Here is a 23,156-nt window from a genome sequence, read left to right as displayed (position 1 = left end):
GAGACGTTGCATTTTCACGTTTCTAAATTCCTCCGTTAAAAGCTCTGACACTGGAGACTCCTTCCATAAATGTCTCTTAAGAGAAACCTTTACACTTTTAGCATCTACAGCAATAACACATTATCTGTATTAAATAACACAAAACAAGTCATTAATATAGAAACTATTTAAAACAGCATAGTGGTGTAAAGGAAAAACAATACATAAAGATAGCATGATTTAAAAAAAGGAAAAGAATGTTCTCTCCCCCTTGAATTTTTTATATTTTTTTATATAAAAGTCTAGAAGGTTTTCAGCTGACCAACAATCTTACAAATTTATCAGTCCAGTCCAATTGCTTGGATTTCTTCCCACTAGTCGCTGTGTTATTACATTTTGCCACTAGGTGTCAGTAGTGAGCTAGAAATGATTTTAATTGTTTAATTAGTCTTGTTAAATCTTATTGCAACTGATTTGATCTTTTCAGCCTGTAAGCATTCACTTCACTGTGCTGTTTGTTATACGACTGTCATGTTGTAAAGTAATATGAATGACCTTTTTATCTGTATGAAAGCTGATATATAACGAGAGATTATTATTACTTTGTATTTTTTTCTCCCTGTTTTGCGTTCAGTCTGTTTCCAATGAACAAATATAGATCTAATAAAATCTGTCACAGTGAGATTATAATCTGTCACTGATAGTAAACAGGAGTCCAAGGAAAAACACTGACTATGATTTATTTATTTATTTTTATGCCATCATGATTATTGATTGTAATCACCAGTGTGTGTCTACCTCCTTATAAACATTATTTCTTAAAGAAAAGTACTGATTTTATAACTAGAACACGTTTAAATCTCAGACTAGAGGGTGTGAAACGGATCAGATTGATCACAATAATTATTAATTATTATAAAAAAAAATAATAATAATTAAATAAATATAATTATTTGTTAGTTTTTAAAATATATATATATATATATATATATATTTTAAAATGTGTATGTTATTTAATACATAATATTGCAATAAAAATGATAATAAAATTAATATAATAGAGCTGTGAAAAGGAGCATGCTGCCAGTGAAGTGGGCGGGGTTTTGTAGTGTATGGGGCGTGGTTTCGATACAGGAGGAGGGGCGTGGTGTTAATCCAAGCGCGAGCCGCAACCTGAACGCTACAGGCGTTAGGACGTTATGTGATCGGTTTCTTCACGTTTCCGTCCTCTCGCGACGCGTTAAACTTGTGTTTTTTTAGACCCGAGTGGACTTCGTTATCCGTTATCCGTAGTTATCGAGTATTTAGTTGTCGTCGTTGTTGTTTTAATCGTTATTTATACGGCTCCGTTGATAAGTTGCGTGCGCGCGCGCTCTTGTTGACGGTTGACACAGTGAAGTGAGGTAAAGTGTCTCAGAGCTGAAGGGATGGTGGACAACTCCAACAGCGGCAAGACTCATATGGTGAGTGACCCGGAGACACTCGGACGTGATTAAAACCTCTATAAGGACGGTTATAACCTCTGTGTGGGCTCCTAAATCACCTACAGCTTCATTCTGTGTGAACTATAGAGGTCTCGTGAGCCTCATAAACACACACGTATCTAACATATTATTATTATTATTATTATTATTATTAGTGTTATTAGTGTTATTATGATGTAAGTGTAAAAGTTGACACTTTTTTCTTGGTAAAACAGTATCCAAGCGTACTAAGTAGTATCTATGGGAACATAGTAGGCTACGTAATTAACGCTCGCGTGCTCGGGCGTCGTCATGACTACGTGCCGTGCTGCGTGCTAGCGTACTAAAGAGTGTGTGATAGCGGTGTGTGTGTGTTAGTGTGTGAGTGTGTGATAGTATGTATGTGTGTGTGTGTGTGTGTGTGTGTGTGTGTGTGTGAGAGAGAGAGAGAGAGAGTGTGTGAGAGTGTGTGTGTGTGAGAGTGTGTGTGTGTGTGTGAGAGTGTGTGTGTGTGTGCGAGAGTGTGTGCGTGTGAGAGTGTGTGCGTGTGAGAGTGTGTGCGTGTGAGAGTGTGTGTGTGTGAGAGTGTGTGTGTGTGAGAGTGTGTGTGTGCGAGAGTGTGTGTGTGTGCGAGAGTGTGTGTGTGTGCGAGAGTGTGTGTGTGTGCGAGAGTGTGTGTGTGTGCGAGAGTGTGTGTGTGTGCGAGAGTGTGTGTGTGTGCGAGAGTGTGTGTGTGTGCGAGAGTGTGTGCGAGAGTGTGTGCGAGAGTGTGTGCGAGAGTGTGTGCGAGAGTGTGTGCGAGAGTGTGTGCGAGAGTGTGTGCGCACACTTCGTATGTGTGCGGTTTCGGAGTTCCTTTTCACCCAAACCGAAAGGTTTTCATTTGCGTAATTTGACCAGAAGCGACTTGTAACATGACCTATAATTATATCTCACATTATGGACCTATTTATATCCGTATAATTATGTTTAAATATGTCTAAATAAAAAGAGCACGTGGGTGTGGTAATGTATATTTTTATGTAGTTCTTCTCCACAGGATGGAACTAGTCTGTGTTTATGATCGTTGCAATTTATGGTTGTAAGGTTGTATTTTTCATAATGGCCAGAATTTTGACTTTGTTCTTTATTTAGCATTAGACTCCCTTTTAATCCAGACCTCATCATAGTCCTCTGGGTGTCTGATGAAAACATCATGGCCCCAACAGAGCTCTCAAATCACTCATCAAATAATTGACTCATTCTAAAGCCTGGAAATGTTTTACTTGTTTATACACTTCCTATTGCTCACAGCGTAACCCTAATCTTCACATCCACCGAATGTTAATTGGAGATCAAAGGCAGCTGTATAATTTATTGCCCCCTTTACTACCCCCCTCCAAGTCCTGACACACAATTACACCTAGAAAGCCTTGTGCTGGCTCATGCATTATTTCAGAGAGAATAGCTCCAGGCTAAGATATTGATCCAGTGCACTCAGCAATGCGATATAGATCGAAGAAGGACAAATATTCAGCTGCTCTGATTGTAGGAAAAACGATGAATAATACCGTGAGTGACGAGTGACTGCGCCGAGTAGCAAGAGATCTTTTAGATATCAGATTGCTGTTGTGAGTTTTGTGACATTCTGATGATTGGATTAAAGGGATTTGGTTTCATGAGAAGCTTCAGCGCTTTCTGAGATGTAATTAGAGTTGCCTGTTTATGGCAGGTCATTGATGACTATGTTACTTCCTCCTTTCCCCACCATCCTCTCATTATTTCTCTCAGGAGAGCAGTTTAGGAGGCAGCGTTTACCCTCAGGGAGGTGCAGCGGGGGTGAAGCTCGAAGCCGTGATGGAGCATTTGCAGCGGCAGCAACAAGCACGTTTGGAGATGGAGCGCAAGGAGCGGCGTCTGCGTGACGCTCATCTGATGTACGCTCAACAAGTGGCCGCTCAGCACACTATCCTGGCAGCAGCTCGGGCATCTTCAATGGGCAATAGCGGAAAGGCCCAGGGGCACGTGGAGAGGCTGGACGAAGTCACTCGGGGCAGGGACTCGGGCGACGACGACGAAGACATCGATGCTGATAACGATGATGAAGAGGAACCGATGGCCAACGAAGGCAGCGAGGAGGAGGAGGAAGATGACGACAGCCCAGTGAGTGGGCTGGAGTTTTTGCGGAAGCAGACGCTGGCGCTACAACAGAGTGCCTTAGCCAGGCAGTTTACAGGTTACTCAGCCAGCACTGCGGCAGGAACCAGAATTCAGAGAGATGACGCGTCTCCCATCAGAGTCAAACAGGAGCCGGAGGAAGACCTTTCACCTGCTGGTCCGCAAACGGCCGCATCTCCAAATGAACAGGCCGACTGGGGCTACGATGAACACATTAAACAGGTAAGAATGAAACACTTCCCTGTTTTCGTCCTTGTATTATATAAATTAAACACACCTGTTAATCCATTTTGATCTAAAACGTTCCCTGAGGGGTGTGTAAAAAAACTTCTTCATTAAATGGTTATAAAAATAGCTTCCCACATTATGACTTGCATCTAGTGTTTATTTTCTGTTATTGTACATCAGTCAGAATCTCCAGAACTCCTGGCATTTCTCTGCTGCTCTAGATCTGGCTCCGTTTTATCCTTTCACTACTTTTGATTCACTCCTTGCAGTTGAGTTGATTGAGTCCACTGGCTTTTCTCATTGTTTTATTGGTGGCAGACTGAGACCTCTCAGCTCAGACACTATGGGTTCAGTAGGTTTAGTCCACATGTTCTCACCTGTATAAAAAAAAAACGCACTGATGCGTAGAACACATCAGGGCTGGAGTCAAACAGGCTAAACACTACATATGCAAACTAAAGAAACTCCTCCTGATCCTTTAGATTTGTAGTAAAACTGGGATATCTGTCGCTAGCGAGAAATCGGTTTAATCATATTCTTATATTTAAAAAATAAACATGATGTTGTGCAAGACTTCGATTCACCTCAAAACTTAAGAAGCAAACATTACACATCAAACGTGTCTTGGAATATTCTAATTTTTTTTGCCTTGCTGTTTGCTTGGTACACATCATGCTCTCAGCACACAGTACCTTTTCCTCTCTCCCTCTCTCTCTCTCCCTGAAACACTCTTTTCTCTTATTTTGCGTGGTGTAATACGAGTGCCCGCTGCTGACAGCTCAAATGCTTTTCAGTCGCCTGTTAGAGAGCTGGAGCCGCGCCAAGCGCCGTGCGTACTAATCCCACAGAGCCTGCGGACGTCTGAGTCACGCCAAGCAGTGCCTGCTGTCAGCTGTGTGGAGAGAGAAAACCCTGGAAGTGTGTGCTGGCATCAAGCCAGAGCTCATACGTCACGCTTTCACTTTGCACTCGCTCTCCCTGGAGTGTGTGTGTGTGTTTTATATGCTCCTGGCTGAATCTCAGCAGCACTTGGCCAGACTCCAGGGTGTGTAAGGACCAGTTCCCAGAAGGCGTCTGTCTGTGTGTCTGTCTGTGTGTCTGTCTGTGTGTCTGTCTGTGTGTCTGTCTGTGTGTCTGTCTGTGTGTGTTTGTCTGTCTGTTTGTCTGTCTGTGTGTGTGTTTGTGTAAAGTGGTGTTAAAACATAGCATAGTCCTCCACAGGAATTTCCTGGCACAGACTGTAACATTCATTTTAAAACTGAAAGTAAATGTGTGTGAGTGAACGTGACTCCTGTGCTGGATGTGTGCCAGCACACACTCCCTCTGAGGCCTCATTTCCTCAGAGCGTGCCATCATCACACCACCAGCTGATGAGGGTCGATGCGGAGGAGAGGAAGTGAAACGAGACGGTTTTGTGCGGTTAAAACAGCACAAAGGAGTTGCTGCGAAATCTCAGTGCTCACTCGACATCTGTGAGCATCGTAGGAGCGATAAAGAAAACGGATTAACACCACATCAACATTTATTCAAATCCGCAGTCCCTGTGGGGTAGCTGTCGCCATAGAAACGATCCCAGGACGGATTTTTTAAAACTCTTTTTCATCTCCGCACGTCGCCGTAAGTGGATAAATGTGATTACGAGGACGATCGGGACTAACAGATGGCTTCCGTTAGTGAAGCTGTTTAATGGGCTGTAATCAAGAAATAAAACACACCGATGCAGTTATAGGAACATTATCAGCAGCATAGACCTCAGAGTTCTTGTTCCTTATTTTTTGAAATAACAACATGTCCTGAAGTCTGAAGTTCCTTTTACACCACAGCAGTTTGCCAACATGTGTGTGAGCACACACTTTATCTCCAATTAGAGTTTTATTTAATCTTATTTTAATCCTACAGAACATCCACGAAACCAGTCATGCGTCACAGCAGTGATAAACGCTCTAGCTCTCAACAGCTTGCACTCGTCTCTCTGCTCCTCCGAACAACTGTCTTGCACACGTTTGTGGTCTCTTGATGGAAATCCCAAAGTCTTATCAGTGTCGACTTTTCAACTGATTCGATTTGATTCCGATTCATTTTGGATTTTGGTCAAATGAATCACTAACATTTCTGTATGTTTACTCTCCCTCTCTCTTTTTCCTCTCTCTCTTTTTGTCTGTCTTGCACGTTTGCTCACTCTGTCTATCCCTTGTATGTTTACATGCGTTTGTCTGTCTCTTTCACTCTCTCTCCGGCTTTGTTTATCCTTCAATTTGTCTATCTCTCTTTCTGTGTATCTTTGTCTATGTCTGTCTCTTAACCTTCCGCTCTCTCTGTCTCTCTCTCTCTCTGTCTCTCTGTCTCTTTGTCTCTCTCTCTGTTTCTCTGTTGATTTTCTTGCCTCAGAAACCTTACACACTGACACTGGAGCCCAAAACCGCTAAACAGACATCTGCTTACAGAAAGCTTTTACACAACAATTACACTTTTTTGTGACTTATTTGGATCGTTCACTGTAGAAGTCTCTGAAATATAAAAAAAGAAATGAAAAGTATTTTGAACATATTCATTAGTTTATTACACAAGCGATTGCTGATTCACCATCTTGATGTTTGTGAGTTAAGTGTGTGTGTGTGTGTGTGTGTGTGTGTGTGTATATGTGTGTGTATATGTGTGTGTATATGTGTGTGTATGTGTGTGTATGTGTGTGTATGTGTGTGTATGTGTGTGTATGTGTGTGTGTGTGTGTGTGTGTGTGTGGGCGGGCGGGCGGCGGGTGGGGAGGCGCAGTAGGACATACTACTGACCCCATAATCCCTTGTGTGTCTCTGGGGTCCTGGGGCCCTCCCTGTGGTGTTAGCAACATCGCTAGCCCCCCTTCACTCTCTCTCTCTCTCTCTCTCTCTCTCTCTCTCTCATCCTATAGTGATTAATAGGATTTTAATTGGAGAACGCAAGCAATGTTTACTCAACAGCTTGTGTGTGTTGTGTGTGTATGTTGAGAAGGAGATTTTATTGTAAGAGAAGCCACAATTTCTTGACGCACCTCTACAGAGGAACAACCAACAACCAAACTCGACAAAAAAGTGCGTTCCTAGAAAAGCGTTTGATTCTTTCACCACAGCAGTTCACCACAGCCTCACATCATGGTTTTTTTAAATCCATTTATTGTTACTGTTGTGAAACAAGTCTGTTCCTGTTGTCACTTGTATTACAAGTATTACAAGTTTTTTATAAGGCAAAAACATGCAGCTTGTCATATTTGATGAAACAACTGAAACTTTCTTTTCTTGACTGTTACAAAGCTCTGAAATTGAAGGCTCCTTCCATGAATATCAAATAAATGCCTGGTCACGGAGAAAGTCGCCACATCAGCAGCTATTTTATTAGATATTTAGATTGTGTGGAGTGTCTGGTATACGAGTCCATGTGCAAGATCTTAGTTACTATAGAAACGCTATTACATCATCATCATCTTCTCCTCCTCCTCCACGTTGTTTATAGAAGGAGTGACTGGATGTTGCATAATTAAAGTGTTTCCGCAGTAAGGCAGCGAGCTGATTCAGCACAGACGATCGATCGATAAGGCTTGTGTAAGAGATCTGGAGGGGGCAACAGCCTTGGTTATGCTTCATCTGTGATGGACGGAGCAGTGGATGAAACCGGGTCCGTCAGACGTTCTCCACAAACTCCTCAGCTCACGTGAAGAAGATTGGAAAACTGGCTTCTCTTACTTTTATGAAGCTAAATATTCAGACAGATGATCTCACATGAGCTCATTTTAGTTCTTCACAAACGAAGCTAAAAGTTATTAAAACACTATTCAATTCAAGTTTATTTGTATGGTGCTTTTTACAATTGACATTGTCTCAAAGCAGCTTTACAGAACATAAACATAGAACAAAAGGTTAATATAAAGATTAATATAATACAAAATTCAAGATAAATATTAGATATATTTAGTTCACAATGTGTTTTGTATTTATCCCCAATGAGAAAGTCTGAGGTGACTCAGGCAGCAGTGACAAGGAAAAACTCCCTTAGATGGTAAAGGAAGAAACCTCGAGAGGAACCAGACTCAAAGGGGAACCTCATCCTCCTCAGTCGGCCTCATTTCAGTGGAGGTCCAAAATCTTCATCGCACGAAGACGATCAGAACTGGTACAGTTTCTGGATGCCTCAAGATGGGTAGAAAGAGAGAAGCAGTGAAGAGGGATTAACATATCTGCTGTACATAATATTTGCAAGTCTGATGTAATAGTGCACAATATTATGGGATGTATTATGTGTACGCCTGACTAAAGAGATGAGTTTTTAATCTACATTTAAACTGGGAAAGTGTGTCTGAGCCCCGAACACTATCAGGAAGACTATTCCAAAGTTTGGGAGCTAAATAAGAAAACACTCTACCGCCTTTAGTAGACTTAGATATTCTGGGAACTACCAGAAGTCCTGAGTTTTGTGATCTCAGAGAGCTTGAAGGATTTTAGCGTGTTAGACGACGAGTGTGAAAATTTTCACGCCCCTGAGATATTTAGCAAGCTTCAAGGTGAAGGCCGATGTTATGTTTCTATGTCTTCCAGTCATACGAAAGCTACTCACTTTTCAAACAGCTGAGAACTTCTGCATACAACTCACACACGCCTGTGATTGGCTAGTCTAATCTGTATGTGATTGACAGGAGAGAGACAGTATGCCCCTCCCACTAAGCGAGCACAGCCAATGAATGAATCTGACGTTTTATTAATGATCTACTAGAACATAATAGCTGTAAACTGGACTGCACAACAGTCACTGCAGTGAGAAATCGCTAAGCTCTCACTAAACACATCTGTTAGCATGTAGCACGTACCCGTGTACATGTCAGGTCCTAGAGGCGTGAGACACAGTGAGAGAACTGACACCTTTTTCCCCCAAATGTTGAAAGTCCCAATTAAAGATGATAAACACGGATCTAAAGATAGTCCAGCAGAGTATGACGCAGTCGTCGTTACTGAACGTGATGAACACTTTCTACAAGTCTGCACCTGTCCATGTAACACGTATTCATTCAGCATTATGTGGAGATCATTCTGGTGCCTCATTAACACGAGCGTGATGTTTGACATACTGTAGCAGTGCAAAGCCACTGATGTTTATGGTATTTGTGCCGCTGTACTGATGCGTGCTGCAGACAGATGCATCATTAGAGTGTGCTGCGCCTCATTAACAGACACTTCATACAGCAGCAAACATGCCTGTGTGTGTGTGTGTGTGTGTAATAGGGAGAGGGAGAGGGACAGAGACAGGGACAGAGAGACAGACACGGACAGAGAGACGGAGACGGACAGAGAGACGGAAAGAAGTTCCGCCCCAACCTAATTTTCATCCATGTGGCGCTTGTAAATCTTTCGATCACACAAAGCGCTGATGTCCACAGTCATATTTAAAGCATCTTTTTAACCAAGTATGTGAGATGTGAAGTTTGATTTGTGTGTTTATTAGAGTGAGAGAAGTTTATTTTATACGGAAAAAAAAAGAATGTTTAAATTGCGCTGAAAATGAAGCACTGGAACAAAGGTCTGAGTGTGCAAAAGTGAGAGACGGAGGGAGTGTTTGTTAGGTGGTCGTGGGTAAACATACGCTTGTGTGTGTGTGTGTGTGTGTGTGTGTGCATGGCACTGCTTGCACAGTCCTGCCCCTATCATCAGGGCCTTGAAGATTCCTGAGGGCCAGAAATAGAGGTATTGAATGTAGGAGGCTGTGGTGTCGGGGGAGGGGGAGATAGAGAGAGAGAGGGGAAGGCTTGTGTGTGTGTGTGTGTGTGTGTGTGTGTGTGTGTGTGTGTGTGTGTGTGTGTGTGTGTGTGTGAATTCATTGGGGGTTGGGAGCAGGACGTATTGCTCTGTTTCAACACTGCTCTGCCCCACCCAGAAAAAACATTCCTGAATTAAAGGGTTAAACCTTCAAACAGCTCGACTGTCTACCTGAGATTCTCTGAGGATTGTGTTAAGGTGTGTGTGTGTGTGTGTGTGTGTGTGTGTGTGTGTGTGTTATTAGTAATATTAGCATGGATCAGTGACTCTGAATCCCACATCAGGGTTCAACAAGGTTGTATTTAGAAAACTCCATCAGTTACAGGTTCATTTAACCACATCCACTTTTTATAGCGTTTGAGTTCAGGCGCTTCTTCCTGATTACATTCATCTCACCGTATTTCAGCAACTCCACTTCCTGTTTTATTAAAAAAAGAGATTGAACTTTGTCGTACTCCCCTGAGGAAAAAAAAAGTAAAAAGCTATGTGCTGTCGTGTACTCGAGAGAAACACACCGTAGAAGCGCCGAGCTACTCATCTGTCAGTTTCTCTCAGATCTAGTCTGTTAATTGCTGTGTCACAATATCTGGGGAGTTTAGTACCACTAACCCTACAGCGCTGTTTGACAGAACAGAAGCAGCAGCGACGTCTTCTCAACTCAGAAGTTCCTACTTGTGAATCTGAAGGGATCTCCTTACACCCAGGTCCAAGTGACATCTAATCTAAACGTCTGCTCACAGGACCAACAGCAGTGTGCTCGTCTTATCTGGAAAGGAAAATTCATCGTTCATTACGGTTAACTGGCCCGAATTTGTGGTTTGTCTGAAGTGTAATCACAAAATGTTAAAATGTCAGCCTTTTTATCCACTTTTAAATATATAAATCTGTTCAGCATCGTTATTTGTGATTTGAGGGTCAGAGCTGATCCACTCACTCACTCACTCACTCATTTTCTACCGCTTATCCGCACTACCTCGGGTAGTCATCTCAGGCGTCATTGGGCATCGAGGCAGGATACACCCTGGACGGAGTGCCAACCCATCACAGGGCACACACACACTCTCATTCACTCACACAATCACACACTACAGACAATTTTCCAGAGATGCCAATCGACCTACCATGCATGTCTTTGGACCGGGGGAGGAAACCGGAGTACCCGGAGGAAACCCCCGAGGCCCGGGGAGAACATGCAAACTCCACACACACAAGGCAAAGGCGGGAATCGAACCCCCGACCCTGGAGGTGTGAGGCGAACGTGCTAACCACTATGCCACTGTGCCCCCCTCAGATCTGATCCATTGTTTTTAATTTATTTTATTTTTTAAAAATCATTTTAAAACATATTCTAGAGTTTCAGTGCTTATTCTTTGCTCTGTGGAAGATTAATTCCTGAAAAAGTCACGTCTCATGCATCACAGGAGTAACCACACACACACACACACACACACACACACATCGGTGTTTTCCATCCACACACTAATCTGACCTCATGCAAAATATGTGGGATTTTTATGAATCTGCAGCAGCTTTGTCGCATTTGACATGAAGGAAATGGACGTGGTAACGTTAACCATTCCGAACTTTACATGTATCAGTCGACTTGTGCAAATTGTCTTCTCGTGTGCGGTTTGTCCTACAGCAACAAGCGTGGGCCAGCAGGAGGGCGTAGTGTTAATCCTCACACAGCGATCGCTGTGTATCGACCTCTAAAGAGAAAAAACACAACGACTGCAGCTTCGTTTCAGCTCGTTTCACCCCAAATCTGTATTTGTTGTGAAAATACGTCTTTAACTGTTTTGTTTCCTTCATCAAACGAGCAGCTGGATGGAGACGGAGAAACACGCACACACACACGCGCGCGCACGCACACACACACACACACACACTTCTTCTCAGTCTGTCTGAGCTTCTCCATTATTTTTTTATTTTTTTATTTGTTTGTTTGTTTGTTTGTTTGTTTATTGAGATATAGGGCAGTTGTAGAGAAGTCTCCACTTCCTGTGTGTGTCCAGGACTCAGAGGTCAGAGGTCAGGGATGAATACAGTCAGAGGATGAGCTGCTTGTTGGAGATGAATGATGTTTGCGTGACGATGTTTGAATGATGTTTGCATTTCCTGCCCAGCCTCATGCTCAGGATCTCTCTTTAGAGCCTAGCAGCACACATTATTTATCCACAGTTCACACATGGCTTCCCTTCTTTCCATCATTCCCTCCTTCTTTCTAGAAAGTAGACTTTCTGTCCTATTCCTACCTTTACTTTGTTCATTCCTTCCTTCCTTCCTTCTCTCTCCCTTTTCATTTCTCTTTCTCTATTTCTTTTCCTCCTTTTTCTTTTTCATTCAATTTCCTTTCTATTCCTGTCTTTCCCTAGTTCCTTCCTTCCAAGTTTCTTTTGCTTCCTGTCCTTTTGTATTTCCATATTTTTCCTATCTTCCTTTCATCTCCATTTTGTTTTTTGCATTTTTTTTTCTCCTTCCATATTTCCTTCCTTCTCTCCCTCAAGGTTTTTTAGTTTTCTCTCTATGCTCCCTTTCTCTTTCTTTCTTTCATTTAATTTTTTTCCCCTGTAGTATTTCCTACCTGTGCATGCGCGCGTGTGTGTGTGTGTGTGTGTGTGTGTGTGTTCTAACCCCAGCACTCTATTAAAGGCATCCCACAAGTTTACAGTTGGACCTCAGTGAACTCATTTATACAGCAGTCTTTAATGGAGAAAAAAGAGAAGTGACGACTGAGGAAACTCAAACACACACACACGCGCACACACACACACACACACACACACAGGTATGTTTAGGAATAGGAGACAACACCTAGACGAGACCACCATGATTTGTGTGTGTGTCTCCACTCTCTCCCCCACTGCAGCAGTGTGTTTATGTGCTGCAAGCTGAGCTTTCATTTCACACATTACATTTACTTTGTGTAATCTTTCTTTCTTTCTTTCTTTCTTTCTTTCTTTCTTTCTTTCTTTCTTTCTTTCTTTCTTTCTTTCTTTCTTTCTTTCTTTCTTTCTTTCTTTCTTTCTTTCTTTCTTTCTTTCTTTCTTTCTTTCTTTCTTTCTTTCTTTCTTTCTTTCTTTCTTTCTTTCTTTCTTTCTTTCTTTCTTTCTTTCTTTTATCTCTCTCTCTCTCTCACCCTCAACTTCACCCTATGCGTGTATATGTAAATGTATGTGTGTGTACGTGTGTGTTTGCTGTGTTGGCAGTTCTCCAGCCCAGTAGTGGCTCAATTTTGTATGGCTTAAAACACTCAGTGTGTGTGTGTGTGTGTGTGTGTGTGCGCAAGAGAGTGTGAGAGAGGCCCTTCTGGACAGCCAACTTGGCTCTGTGCCATTGTGTGTGAGTATGTGTGTGTATGTATGTATGTATGTATATATATGTATATATGTATATATGTATGTATATGTGTATATATATGTGTACATATACATATATATGTATATGTACACACACGCACGCGCACACACACACACACACACGCGCACACACACACAGTGAGAGAGGTGGAAGCATTTCATTTCACGGCTTGCGGCGTGTGATGTAAGCCCTGTAGCTTTGCTGGGTTTCCTGTGTTTGTGTGCCAAGAAACGTGCAGCGTGTTTTCCGCAAGGCTGCTGAGTCACAGACGCTGTGCTGCATCTCTCGAGCTCCTCTTACACAAATTCCATCACAGATTCTTACACTCGCAGCCAGGGGGGAAAACAGAAAAAAAAGAAGAAGAAAAAACGAAACAGAAACAGGACCTTCTTCTACTTCTAGTTTTATTATTAAAAACTCAACTTGCACGTGATGATCATGTAATGGTTTTTTTGGTGTCGTCTCCTCTCTCCTTGCAGTTGACCAGAAGAAGGCTGTTTTAGCTACTACTTTAGAAATAACGATTAATATAGAAATAACTATCAATATAAAAATATCAACTAGTATAGACATTACTATTTCTATAGAAATCACTACTAATATACAAACAGCTACTACTATAGACAGTACAATTACTATAGAAATGACTTTTACTTTAGAATGACTTACTTTATAATCTATCATTTCTATAGAAATTACTTTTACAGTAGAATCGACTATATTATAGAAATGACTATTCATATAGAAATGAGCTTTACAGCTTTAAATGTTTTGAGATACGAGCTGTGATTCGACCATATTTTTGTCTTGAGATACGAGCAAATTTTTGAGATACGAGCATCCGAGCTGCCGCCGCCAAACAAAGATCCCCAACAACCATGTGTGCTCTGTTTCCCTGCCTCAGCTTCCCGCGTCTCACTCGGTTGAAGCCGCCTTTCCACTGCACACGACAAACGACGGCCGATAAACCGGAAGTCATTCATTTTCTATGGAGAGTCGCAAAGGCGCTGCGTGAGGTGCCGACCATCTGCTGATCCGTCATTTTCGGATCCGTTTTGTGCGTTGGATCAGTTAAAAAAATTTAACTTGTGCGATTACACCGCATCTGATATGCCGACCAGACAGGTTTTTATTAAAACAACCGGCAGATGTTAGTGAGGAAAGAGTGACAAAAAAGGCAAAAACAAGTGGAGAGAAAAGCGATGAAGAAAATTAAGTAAAATTAATGTAAAGAAAACAGAAATTGTAGCAATTAAGTTCAGTTAAGTTAAGAGAATATCAGTTCAGTCAGGACCACTTTGTCAAATGAGAATTTATTAGATGATATGCATACAGTTAGTGTTGGCGCTATGGTTCTGTTCTGGGCAAAAATCCACGCGCCCGTCCGTGCGCATGCGTGGTCAGAGCGCGGAGAGCAGCGACTAGAAAATAGAATAGACCCCCGTATAACAGAACCATTAATCATGAATGGTATTAGATATGCTCGCTTACGTGTTTTTGGAAAGTAATAAATGAATGAATTGATAAATAAATAATTAAATAATTAGAGAGAGAGAGAAAAATATGTGGAGATTTATGACGTAAACTGGTACAAGGAACACAGTGTTCCGGCATGGTGGAGTCGGGGTTGGAGGAGGGAGTTTAGATCGCGGCAGCAGCGAAGCGCTAGAGCGGCTCTATGAATTTAAATGGTCGGGTAATATGGACGTCGTAACCGGATTGGTGCGCGTCGTGGACAGCTGATTAACAGCTGATGCACGCTTGACGACGTGGCCTGCCAGAACTGACGCGATGCTTGATTTAAGTTCGTTAATTTTAGTGAAGTTTAGTTAAGTTCCATTTAAGTGTAAAGTAGCATTAAGAGTGTACAGTAGCGAGTAAGTGAACGAAAGCGAAAGTGTACGTACGAGACAAAATTCCTCCTGTTTACTCCTCCCTCAACCTCCGTGCGCATCTTCCAGTAAAGCCAGTTTATTTTTTTAACATTCTCTTTTTATTACTGTATGTTTTTATACAATATTTGTCATTTATAATAATATAATAATCCCATTTATATTAATGGGATTTCAATTCATTTAAACGGGGAAAATTGTTTTGCGTTACGAGCAAAGTCACGGAACGAATTAAATTCGTATCTCGAGGCATCACTGTATTTCTATAGAAATGACTGTTAATATAGAATCTTCTATGTCTATAAAAAATTACTTTTACAGTAGAATCTACTAATTCTATAGAAATGACTATCAATATAGATTCCAGTGTAATATACAGTAATGAAACGTAACGACTAGCCACATAACGGCATGTTGTTTTTTTTTGTACAGAATGTAGATTTAAGCTGAAGATCTGTTTGCCTGCGTCAGTGTTTTTAAATTCATGAATACAGCTTCGAACAAATCAGTGATCGAACATCAACAAAAACACGATTAATGAAGCCGCGAGTCAAGTCGTTTTACACGTTTATAACATGTTTATAGGACTCTTGTGTCCTGGAAGTCACAACGATTTAACACCAGAGTTTTTCAGTAAAACATCAGTCTATTTTGAAGCTCAAAATATTCTGTTTTTATATTTCCTCTGTATAAAGTTTTCTTAGTTCCAATATTTGAGCCAAATTCGACAGCCCCAGCTCACAATCTATCTGTAGGTGTGGCGCTGATCAAACAGGATTCCTATAGAAAAGCACCAAACACAACATAACGACGTGTCAAAGGGCAGGACCAGCAGGTTTTACCTGCACGATTGAATGTAAACGTGGACGTATATATATACACGTGCGTGCATACGTGTGTGGATATCGGATGGGGGATGGGGAGAGTATTTGAATATTTTCAATCTCAACTGAATTTCCCTGACAAATCAGTCTCTTGCTATGCATTGTGGAGATCTTTACCATGGAATTTTCTCCCCCAAAGGCTTTTCAGCTTTTCTTCTGCTTGCCACACCTAAAAAACAAAAAACAAAAAAGCAAAACCAAAGAGGAACTTCTTTAGTGTGTGTGTGTGTCTGTGTGTGTCTGTGTGTGTGTCTGTGTGTGTGTGTGTGTGTGTGTGTGTGTGTGTGTGTGAGTGAGCTTCAGGCTTATCACACTCTGTGTAGGCGCTCGACACGATGGAATCCGGAGCAGCCACTTTGTGTCCCAGACATTACAGTTATATCAGGATTGTAGTTTTGTACGCGATGTTCTGCCGATAAACGTGACATTCCGTGTCATTAATACAGCCGATTGCTATCGTATTGTTGAAAAAACAAGAAATGGCGTTCAAAACGGGAACAAAAAGAAATAGATGTAGATCTGCTTCATTCAGTCAGAGCGTACTCTAATCCACACAATAGTGGGTACACAATGGATAGAACAAGTTTACACACCGTTGTTTAAATGCAGGTTTTTGGGATGCAATAACTAGGTTACGTAAGTATTCACACCCCTATCAGCATGGTTCATCTCGACTTTCTCATTCTTTCTAGCAAAAAAACGTTAGAGAGTCATCTGTCATGTTCTGCAGGTGTCTTCTGTGCACAGGCCGATTTTTCGGTCGGCTTAATTATTAATAACTCAAAATCACTGAGGTTCTTGTGCTTAAGGAGAAATTTATTTTGATCTTCAGCTTATTAACAGATGCCTGAAGTTGACTGGATTTTGTAGATAGTCATAACACCCTCCATCATTTTCGTTAGCAATATGACTTGGGCAGGAAAACGGTTATGTAAAATAACGTCACGGCTGTGATTAAGCGTGATTAATCATCGGCTCGTGTGCGGCTGTAGAAGTGAAGAGGTAGGATCTGTGCTTCTGGATACATCGTGAGTCAGATACGGTTTTGTCTTCAATCCCTGTTTAGGGTCCTTTTATTTATTTATTTATTTATTTATTTATTTTTCTCCTCACCTAGCTAGCGTATGCTGCTCATTCTCATGAGTTTTAATGTTTACCAGATCTTTCCAGGTTATTTCTGTAGTTCGTCTTCTTGATGTTCTCCCAGAGCACACTGAAATGCATCCATGTCCTTTTGTGTCGTCTGTTCACAAGAGCGTCGACACGTGGTATCAGATGTAGGTATCGGAGAGTTCCTTACTAGCATAAGGACAGACATATGACCAGTATCGCTATCAATGCATCCCTCATCAGTGTGTTTGACCGTCATTACTGACCTGACATACAGCTGTTGTATTATTATTTATACTGTCATTCATTCAGCAGATGATTTTATCCAGCGTGAGGATGCAGGGACTGAAGTGACTCCCTGGAGGAATCATCGCTGTTCTTTAATTCAGATTAAATTATTACATAACCATCGAGATGAACGTGTAACATCGCTGATCCAGCAGCTTGTATCTCCTCCAGCGGCTGTCAAACGTGTGTTTGATATTTAGTTGAAGAGCAGAGCTTTAGTCCAGACTCTACTTAGGTCAGATTAACTCCTGAGCCAATAAACTCCTGTGAAGCAGAACTATGAACCAAACATATATATGTTACACACACACACACACACACACACACACACACACGCACACGGCTGGGTTAAACATTGACTCATCAAGAGAGGAATCTTGTTCATAAAGTTCACACAGTCTGCCATTTTAACAGCAACTCTGTGTGAGAGAGTGTGAGAGATATATATATAATATGTAAAAAGCTGTGACACTGGAGCTGTGACCCTGAAGACTCCTTCAATAAGTTACAGCTTCACCATATAAATGATTTCTTTTCTCTGTTAAATAACTCAAATCAGTTAAACCGATTCACGAAATAATCCGTAGCCGTTGCTATGGCAACGTTAACATATCAGAAGGACTAAGTATATTCCCATAAACCAGGCACGAGCTGCCCTGAGAGTTACGCTGTTCTAGACAATTAATCAACACCATCAGAGGTGAGAATCCAACAGCTCAGAGGACGAGGAATAAAAGCTATTAAAAGCGGACCGGCCTGAAAACGTCTTTAAGAAGTGACAGTGTCTCAGATCAGATTCAGATGTAGAGGGGATTAGATTTATATGGACTAATTCTCTCATTTGCATGCACTTCTCTGTGACTTTATTCCCATCCTGATCAGCCATGTGCCTGTTTTTCTTCCTCTGCCTCTGAGAAACTTGCTTAACAAATGACCTACTGTTTGTTTATTGGTTTATTTTTTTAAACTCGCCTCTGGTTGGTTTAATCCGTGTAACGCATCAGCGATTTTGCAGAAAAAGGAAAAGGGTTTGTTCAGTGTTGCTGGCAGTATTTATTCACAGAGGTGCTTTGTGGGAAAATGAACGCTTCGGAGCCTTCACTTGTTACGAGCCCTGAAATACTCTATCGTCTACCCTCAGTGTCACCACCATCTTTGCAAGTGAAAATATCTTGAATAGAGTCAGTTATCTAGCATTTCCTCTGATATGATTACAATAAACCTAATACATGATTATTACACTTAGCTCCAGATGTCTGTGAATCATTTCTAGCTTTAAATTTTCCTAATCTGTCGTTTGCTTTTAGTGAAAGACTCTAGCTAGGGTTTAATATTACTTAATACCCTCTCTTTTAAATACATTTTTGCTCAGAAAGCATGTTTATTGTTTAATGTTTGGTTTGTTATCGTCTTATGTTGGAAAATATTAGATACATGACTCAAGATTCAAGATATTTCACCTTATAAATTCAGAGTTATCTTTCATATTTGTTATATTATTCTACTAAAGCCGATATTATTTTTAATTATTATTATTTCTAGATTTCAAGCTGTGTATTTATTTATTCTGTTTGTTTTTGTTTGGTTGGTTTTTTTATTTTAAAAAACAATTTATGTTAATAATGAGCGAAGCAGATAAAGAAAATAGATGAAGAATATCTAAGAACATTTCAGCTTATATAGAAATAATAGTTTCATAATAGTATGTTTGGTTTTCTGTCGTAGAAAATACTTGAAACACATGACTCAAGATTTAAGATATTTCTAAACGAAGTGGTTCCATAACAGCATTTTAATTTACTGAAGTATGTAAATGTTTCTCAGTAATTAGGCAAATTTTAGACCAAACAACCTGACAGAAATGTGCGAAGGCTAATTATGTCACAAAACTCGAGAATGTGAAGGAAAAAAGGTTTAATTACTCTTTCAGTCGAAGGATTAGAATCTTAACTTTCATTAATTTCACACAGACAGTGTATTACAATTGTGTGTTAAATTTGAATTCACACACAGGCTTTTTTTTTATTTATTTATTTATTTAACTATATGGATTCATTTTTGACTCTAGGAAATGTTTAACGTCACAAGTTCACAGAATCATAAGACTGCTTGTGCTTGCAGTGGAAAGGAGACGTCATTCGTATGTTTATCTATGAAATGATGTTGAAATAGAAATTAATTTCCTTTACCTGACAAGCTTTATTAACTAATCAATATTAAAGCTTTCTATTTTTTCTTTTCTTTTTTTTAATGGGTGATGTCAAAAAGTCACAAGTTAATGCAGCTTGAAGTTGTCATTACAACAACCCATAAAATAATAATAATAATAATAATAATAGGGGGGCACGGTGGCTTAGTGGTTAGCACGTTTGCCTCACACCTCCAGGGTCGGGGTTCGATTCCTGCCTCCACCTTGTGTGTGTGGAGTTTGCATGTTCTCCCCGTGCCTCGGGGGTTTCCTCCGGGTACTCCGGTTTCCTCCCCCGGTCCAAAGACATGCATGGTAGGTTGAATGGCATCTCTGGAAAAATTGTCCCTAGTGTGTGATTGCGTGAGTGAATGAGTGTGTGTGTGCCCTGTGATGGGTTGGCACTCCGTCCAGGGTGTATCCTGTCTTGATGCCCGATGACGCTTGAGATAGGCACAGGCTCCCCGTGACCCGAGGTAGTGCGGATAAGCGGTAGAAGATGAATGAATGAATAATAATAATAATAATAATAATAATAATAATAATAATAATAATAATAATAATAATAAGCACAGAACACCTTGATGTTGATGTCACAGCTCCAGTGTTATCTAGTTAAATGTTTTATAACTCTGTTATTTCTTTGTATTTGTAACCTTTCTCTGATTCTTGACCTCTGGAGTAAAAAGATTTTTTGTCCATCTCTGATTTGGGCTTTAATCGGTTTTAAAACAGCGAACCGCAGCTAAGCTCTTTTAGCTTTTGCCCTCAAGCCCAGGGTCCTGATGGTGTTACGCTGAACAACATGTTCTCACAATGAACAATTTATCATAAGTTAATGATTACAACACTATTGATCCTTAGTGAATTCTATTGGCTTCTGTAATACATCACTATCGTAACGCTCAATACGTCACAATATAGAGCCGAATATCCAGCACGACCTTTAGATAAAAGACTACGCCGAACTTCACCTTTGACTAGACTTATGCAAAATCACAGCTCTTTATTTACATAAACGTCATCTTACATTTCGGCTAAGTATGAAAGGTTAATATGTTAAACTTAATAAGTAAAACGTCAGCTGTCGCTGGATTACAGCAAATGAATGATTTAACATTCAGCTTTAGCTCGATGGGAATGCGATCTCTTTATTTGATGATATAGATTTTAAAATAACACATGAAGATTACATTTGATTCATTTTGTAATTAGGCGACTGATTAAACAGTACAAACAACAGACCTGTTTATATCAAACATCCTCTAAACACTGTGAATAAGTTGTTGCCATAGAAACTGTAACATACGAGAGTGCATTGTTTTGGTGTATCAGCGTGGACAGGAGTGTTATTACATTTTCTGTTGATGATCATGATGATGATGGTGATTCGTTTATTTTAATAACTTAATGTTGTCAAAAAGCTAAGAGCCAAGTCACTTCCTGTTCCATCACCAGTCTCTCTCTTTCTCTCCCTCTCTCTCTCTGTCTCGCTCTGTCTCTCTCTCTCTCTCTTTCTCTCTCTCTCCCTCTCATGTTCTCTCTCTCTTTCTCTCTCTCTCCCTCTCATGTTCTCTCTCTCTCTCTCTCTCTCTCTCTCATGCTCTCTCACGTTCTCTCTCTCTCTCTCTCTCTCTCATGCTCTCTCACGTTCTCTCTCTCTCTCTCTCCCTCTCTGTCTCTCTCCCTCTCTCATGCTCTCTCTCTCTCTCCCTCTCTCATGCTCTCTCTCTCTCTCCCTCTCTCTCTCTCTCCCTCTCTCATGCTCTCTCTCTCTCTCTCTCTCTCTCTCTCTCTCTCTCTCTCTCTCTCTCTCTCTCTCTCTCTCTCACATGCTCTCTCACGTTCTCTCTCTCTCTCTCTCTCTCATGCTATCTCACGTTCTCTCTCTCTCTCTCTCGCATGCTCTCTCACGTTCTCTCTCGCATGCTCTCTCACGTTCTCTCTCTCTCTCTCTCTCTCTCTCTCTCATGCTATCTCACGTTCTCTCTCTCTCTCTCTCTCTCTCTCATGCTATCTCACGTTCTCTCTCTCTCTCTCTCTCTCTCATGCTATCTCACGTTCTCTCTCTCTCTCTCTCTCTCATGCTATCTCACGTTCTCTCTCTCTCTCTCTCTCTCTCACATGCTATCTCACGTTCTCTCTCTCTCTCTCTCTCTCTCATGCTATCTCACGTTCTCTCTCTCTCTCTCTCTCTCTCTCATGCTATCTCACGTTCTCTCTCTCTCTCTCACATGCTCTCTCACGTTCTCTCTCTCTCTCTCTCATGCTATCTCACGTTCTCTCTCTCTCTCATGCTATCTCACGTTCTCTCTCTCTCTCTCGCATGCTCTCTCACGTTCTCTCTCGCATGCTCTCTCACGTTCTCTCTCTCTCTCTCTCTCTCTCTCTCTCTCTCTCTCTCTCTCTCTCTCTCATGCTATCTCATGTTCTCTCTCTCTCTCTCTCTCTCGCATGCTCTCTCACGTTCTCTCTCTCTCTCTCTCTCATGCTCTCTCACGTTCTCTCTCTCTCTCTCTCTCTCTCTCTTTCTCTCTCTCGCATGCTCTCTCATGTTCTCTCTCGCATGCTCTCTCATGTTCTCTCTCGCATGCTATCTCACGTTCTCTCTCTCTCTCTCTCATGCTATCTCACGTTCTCTCTCTCTCTCTCTCTCTCTCTCTCTCACATGCTCTCACGTTCTCTCTCTCTCTCTCTCATGCTATCTCACGTTCTCTCTCTCTCTCTCTCTCTCTCTCATGCTATCTCACGTTCTCTCTCTCTCTCTCTCTCTCTCGCATGCTCTCTCACGTTCTCTCTCTCTCTCTCTCATGCTCTCTCACGTTCTCTCTCTCTCTCTCTCTCTCTCTCTCTCTTTCTCTCTCTCGCATGCTCTCTCACGTTCTCTCTCTCTCTCTCTCTCTCTCTCTCTCTTTCTCTCTCTCGCATGCTCTCTCACGTTCTCTCTCTCTCTCTCTCTCTCTCTCTCTCTCCCTATCTCCCTCCCCTTCCTGTAAAGCACTGTGAATGTTCCAAAGCACCGACACCTGCGACTCCTTACTATAATCTTTACTTTGATAAACAGCACGTTTATTATTAGTCATTGATTATGTGGAGTGTCTGCTGTTTAATTCCACGTGAGTGAGCTGTTACTATAGAAACAATAATGTGTAAGAACGAGAGGATTCATATAAAATTGTCACTAACGTTACAGAACAAACATCATGAAGTCCAGACAGTCATTTATTAAAGAAAGCATCAATGGACATTCAGTGTGTGTTTTTGTGTTACCGCTGTGTGTGTTACTACTGTATGTGTGTTACCGCTGTGTGTTTCTACTGTATGTGTTACTACTGTGTGTTACCACCTTTTTTTTTAAACCTCTGTGCGTGTTACCACTGGGTGTGTGTGTTTATTACTCTTGTGTGTGTCACTGCTGTGCTATTTATTTGTGTGTGCATGCATATAAATATTTGTGTGTGAGAGAGAGAGAGAGAGAGAGAGAGAGAGAAAAGAGGGGGGAAGGGGTGTAATATATATAGAACCTTGGTGAAGGCGATTTTAAACTGAGCAAATGTGGTGTGTGTATGTGTGTGTGCGCACACACACTCCCTTCAAGTGTGTGTGAGTTCTCTGTGCTGGTCATTTGCCTGAGTTGTGGTCTACCAAGTTTGTAAAACTCATTGCCACTTCAGTTATATTATATTATATTATCTATCTATCTGTCTGTCTGTCTGTCTGTCTGTCTGTCTGTCTGTCTATCTCATAGTTGCTGATTAAAAACATAGACAAAATGGAGGATGGTGTGTAATTTGCTGTGCTAAATGATCAAGGACACTTTTTGTGTGTGT

At 41.2% G+C, this 23,156-nt stretch overlaps 1 protein-coding gene across 1 annotated transcript in view; it reads left to right on the top strand.

Annotated features, from left to right (window-relative positions):
- Window positions 1-1,152: 1,152 nt before the first annotated feature.
- The window catches only part of LOC132851447 (AT-rich interactive domain-containing protein 3B-like), a 63,060-nt gene continuing 41,056 nt past the window's right edge, over window positions 1,153-23,156 (top strand). The window contains exons 1-2 of the mRNA XM_060878343.1: window positions 1,153-1,442; window positions 3,213-3,821. Coding sequence (XP_060734326.1) covers window positions 1,407-1,442; window positions 3,213-3,821 — 645 coding nt within the window. The 5' untranslated portion in view covers window positions 1,153-1,406. The remainder of the gene's footprint in view (window positions 1,443-3,212; window positions 3,822-23,156) is intronic.

The sequence above is a fragment of the Tachysurus vachellii genome, chromosome 9 (genome assembly GCF_030014155.1).
Source record: "Tachysurus vachellii isolate PV-2020 chromosome 9, HZAU_Pvac_v1, whole genome shotgun sequence".
NCBI classification, from domain to species: Eukaryota; Metazoa; Chordata; class Actinopteri; order Siluriformes; family Bagridae; genus Tachysurus; species Tachysurus vachellii.
The sequence above is the reverse complement of the archived record's forward strand: the minus strand, read 5'-3'. Positions and strand labels throughout refer to the sequence as shown.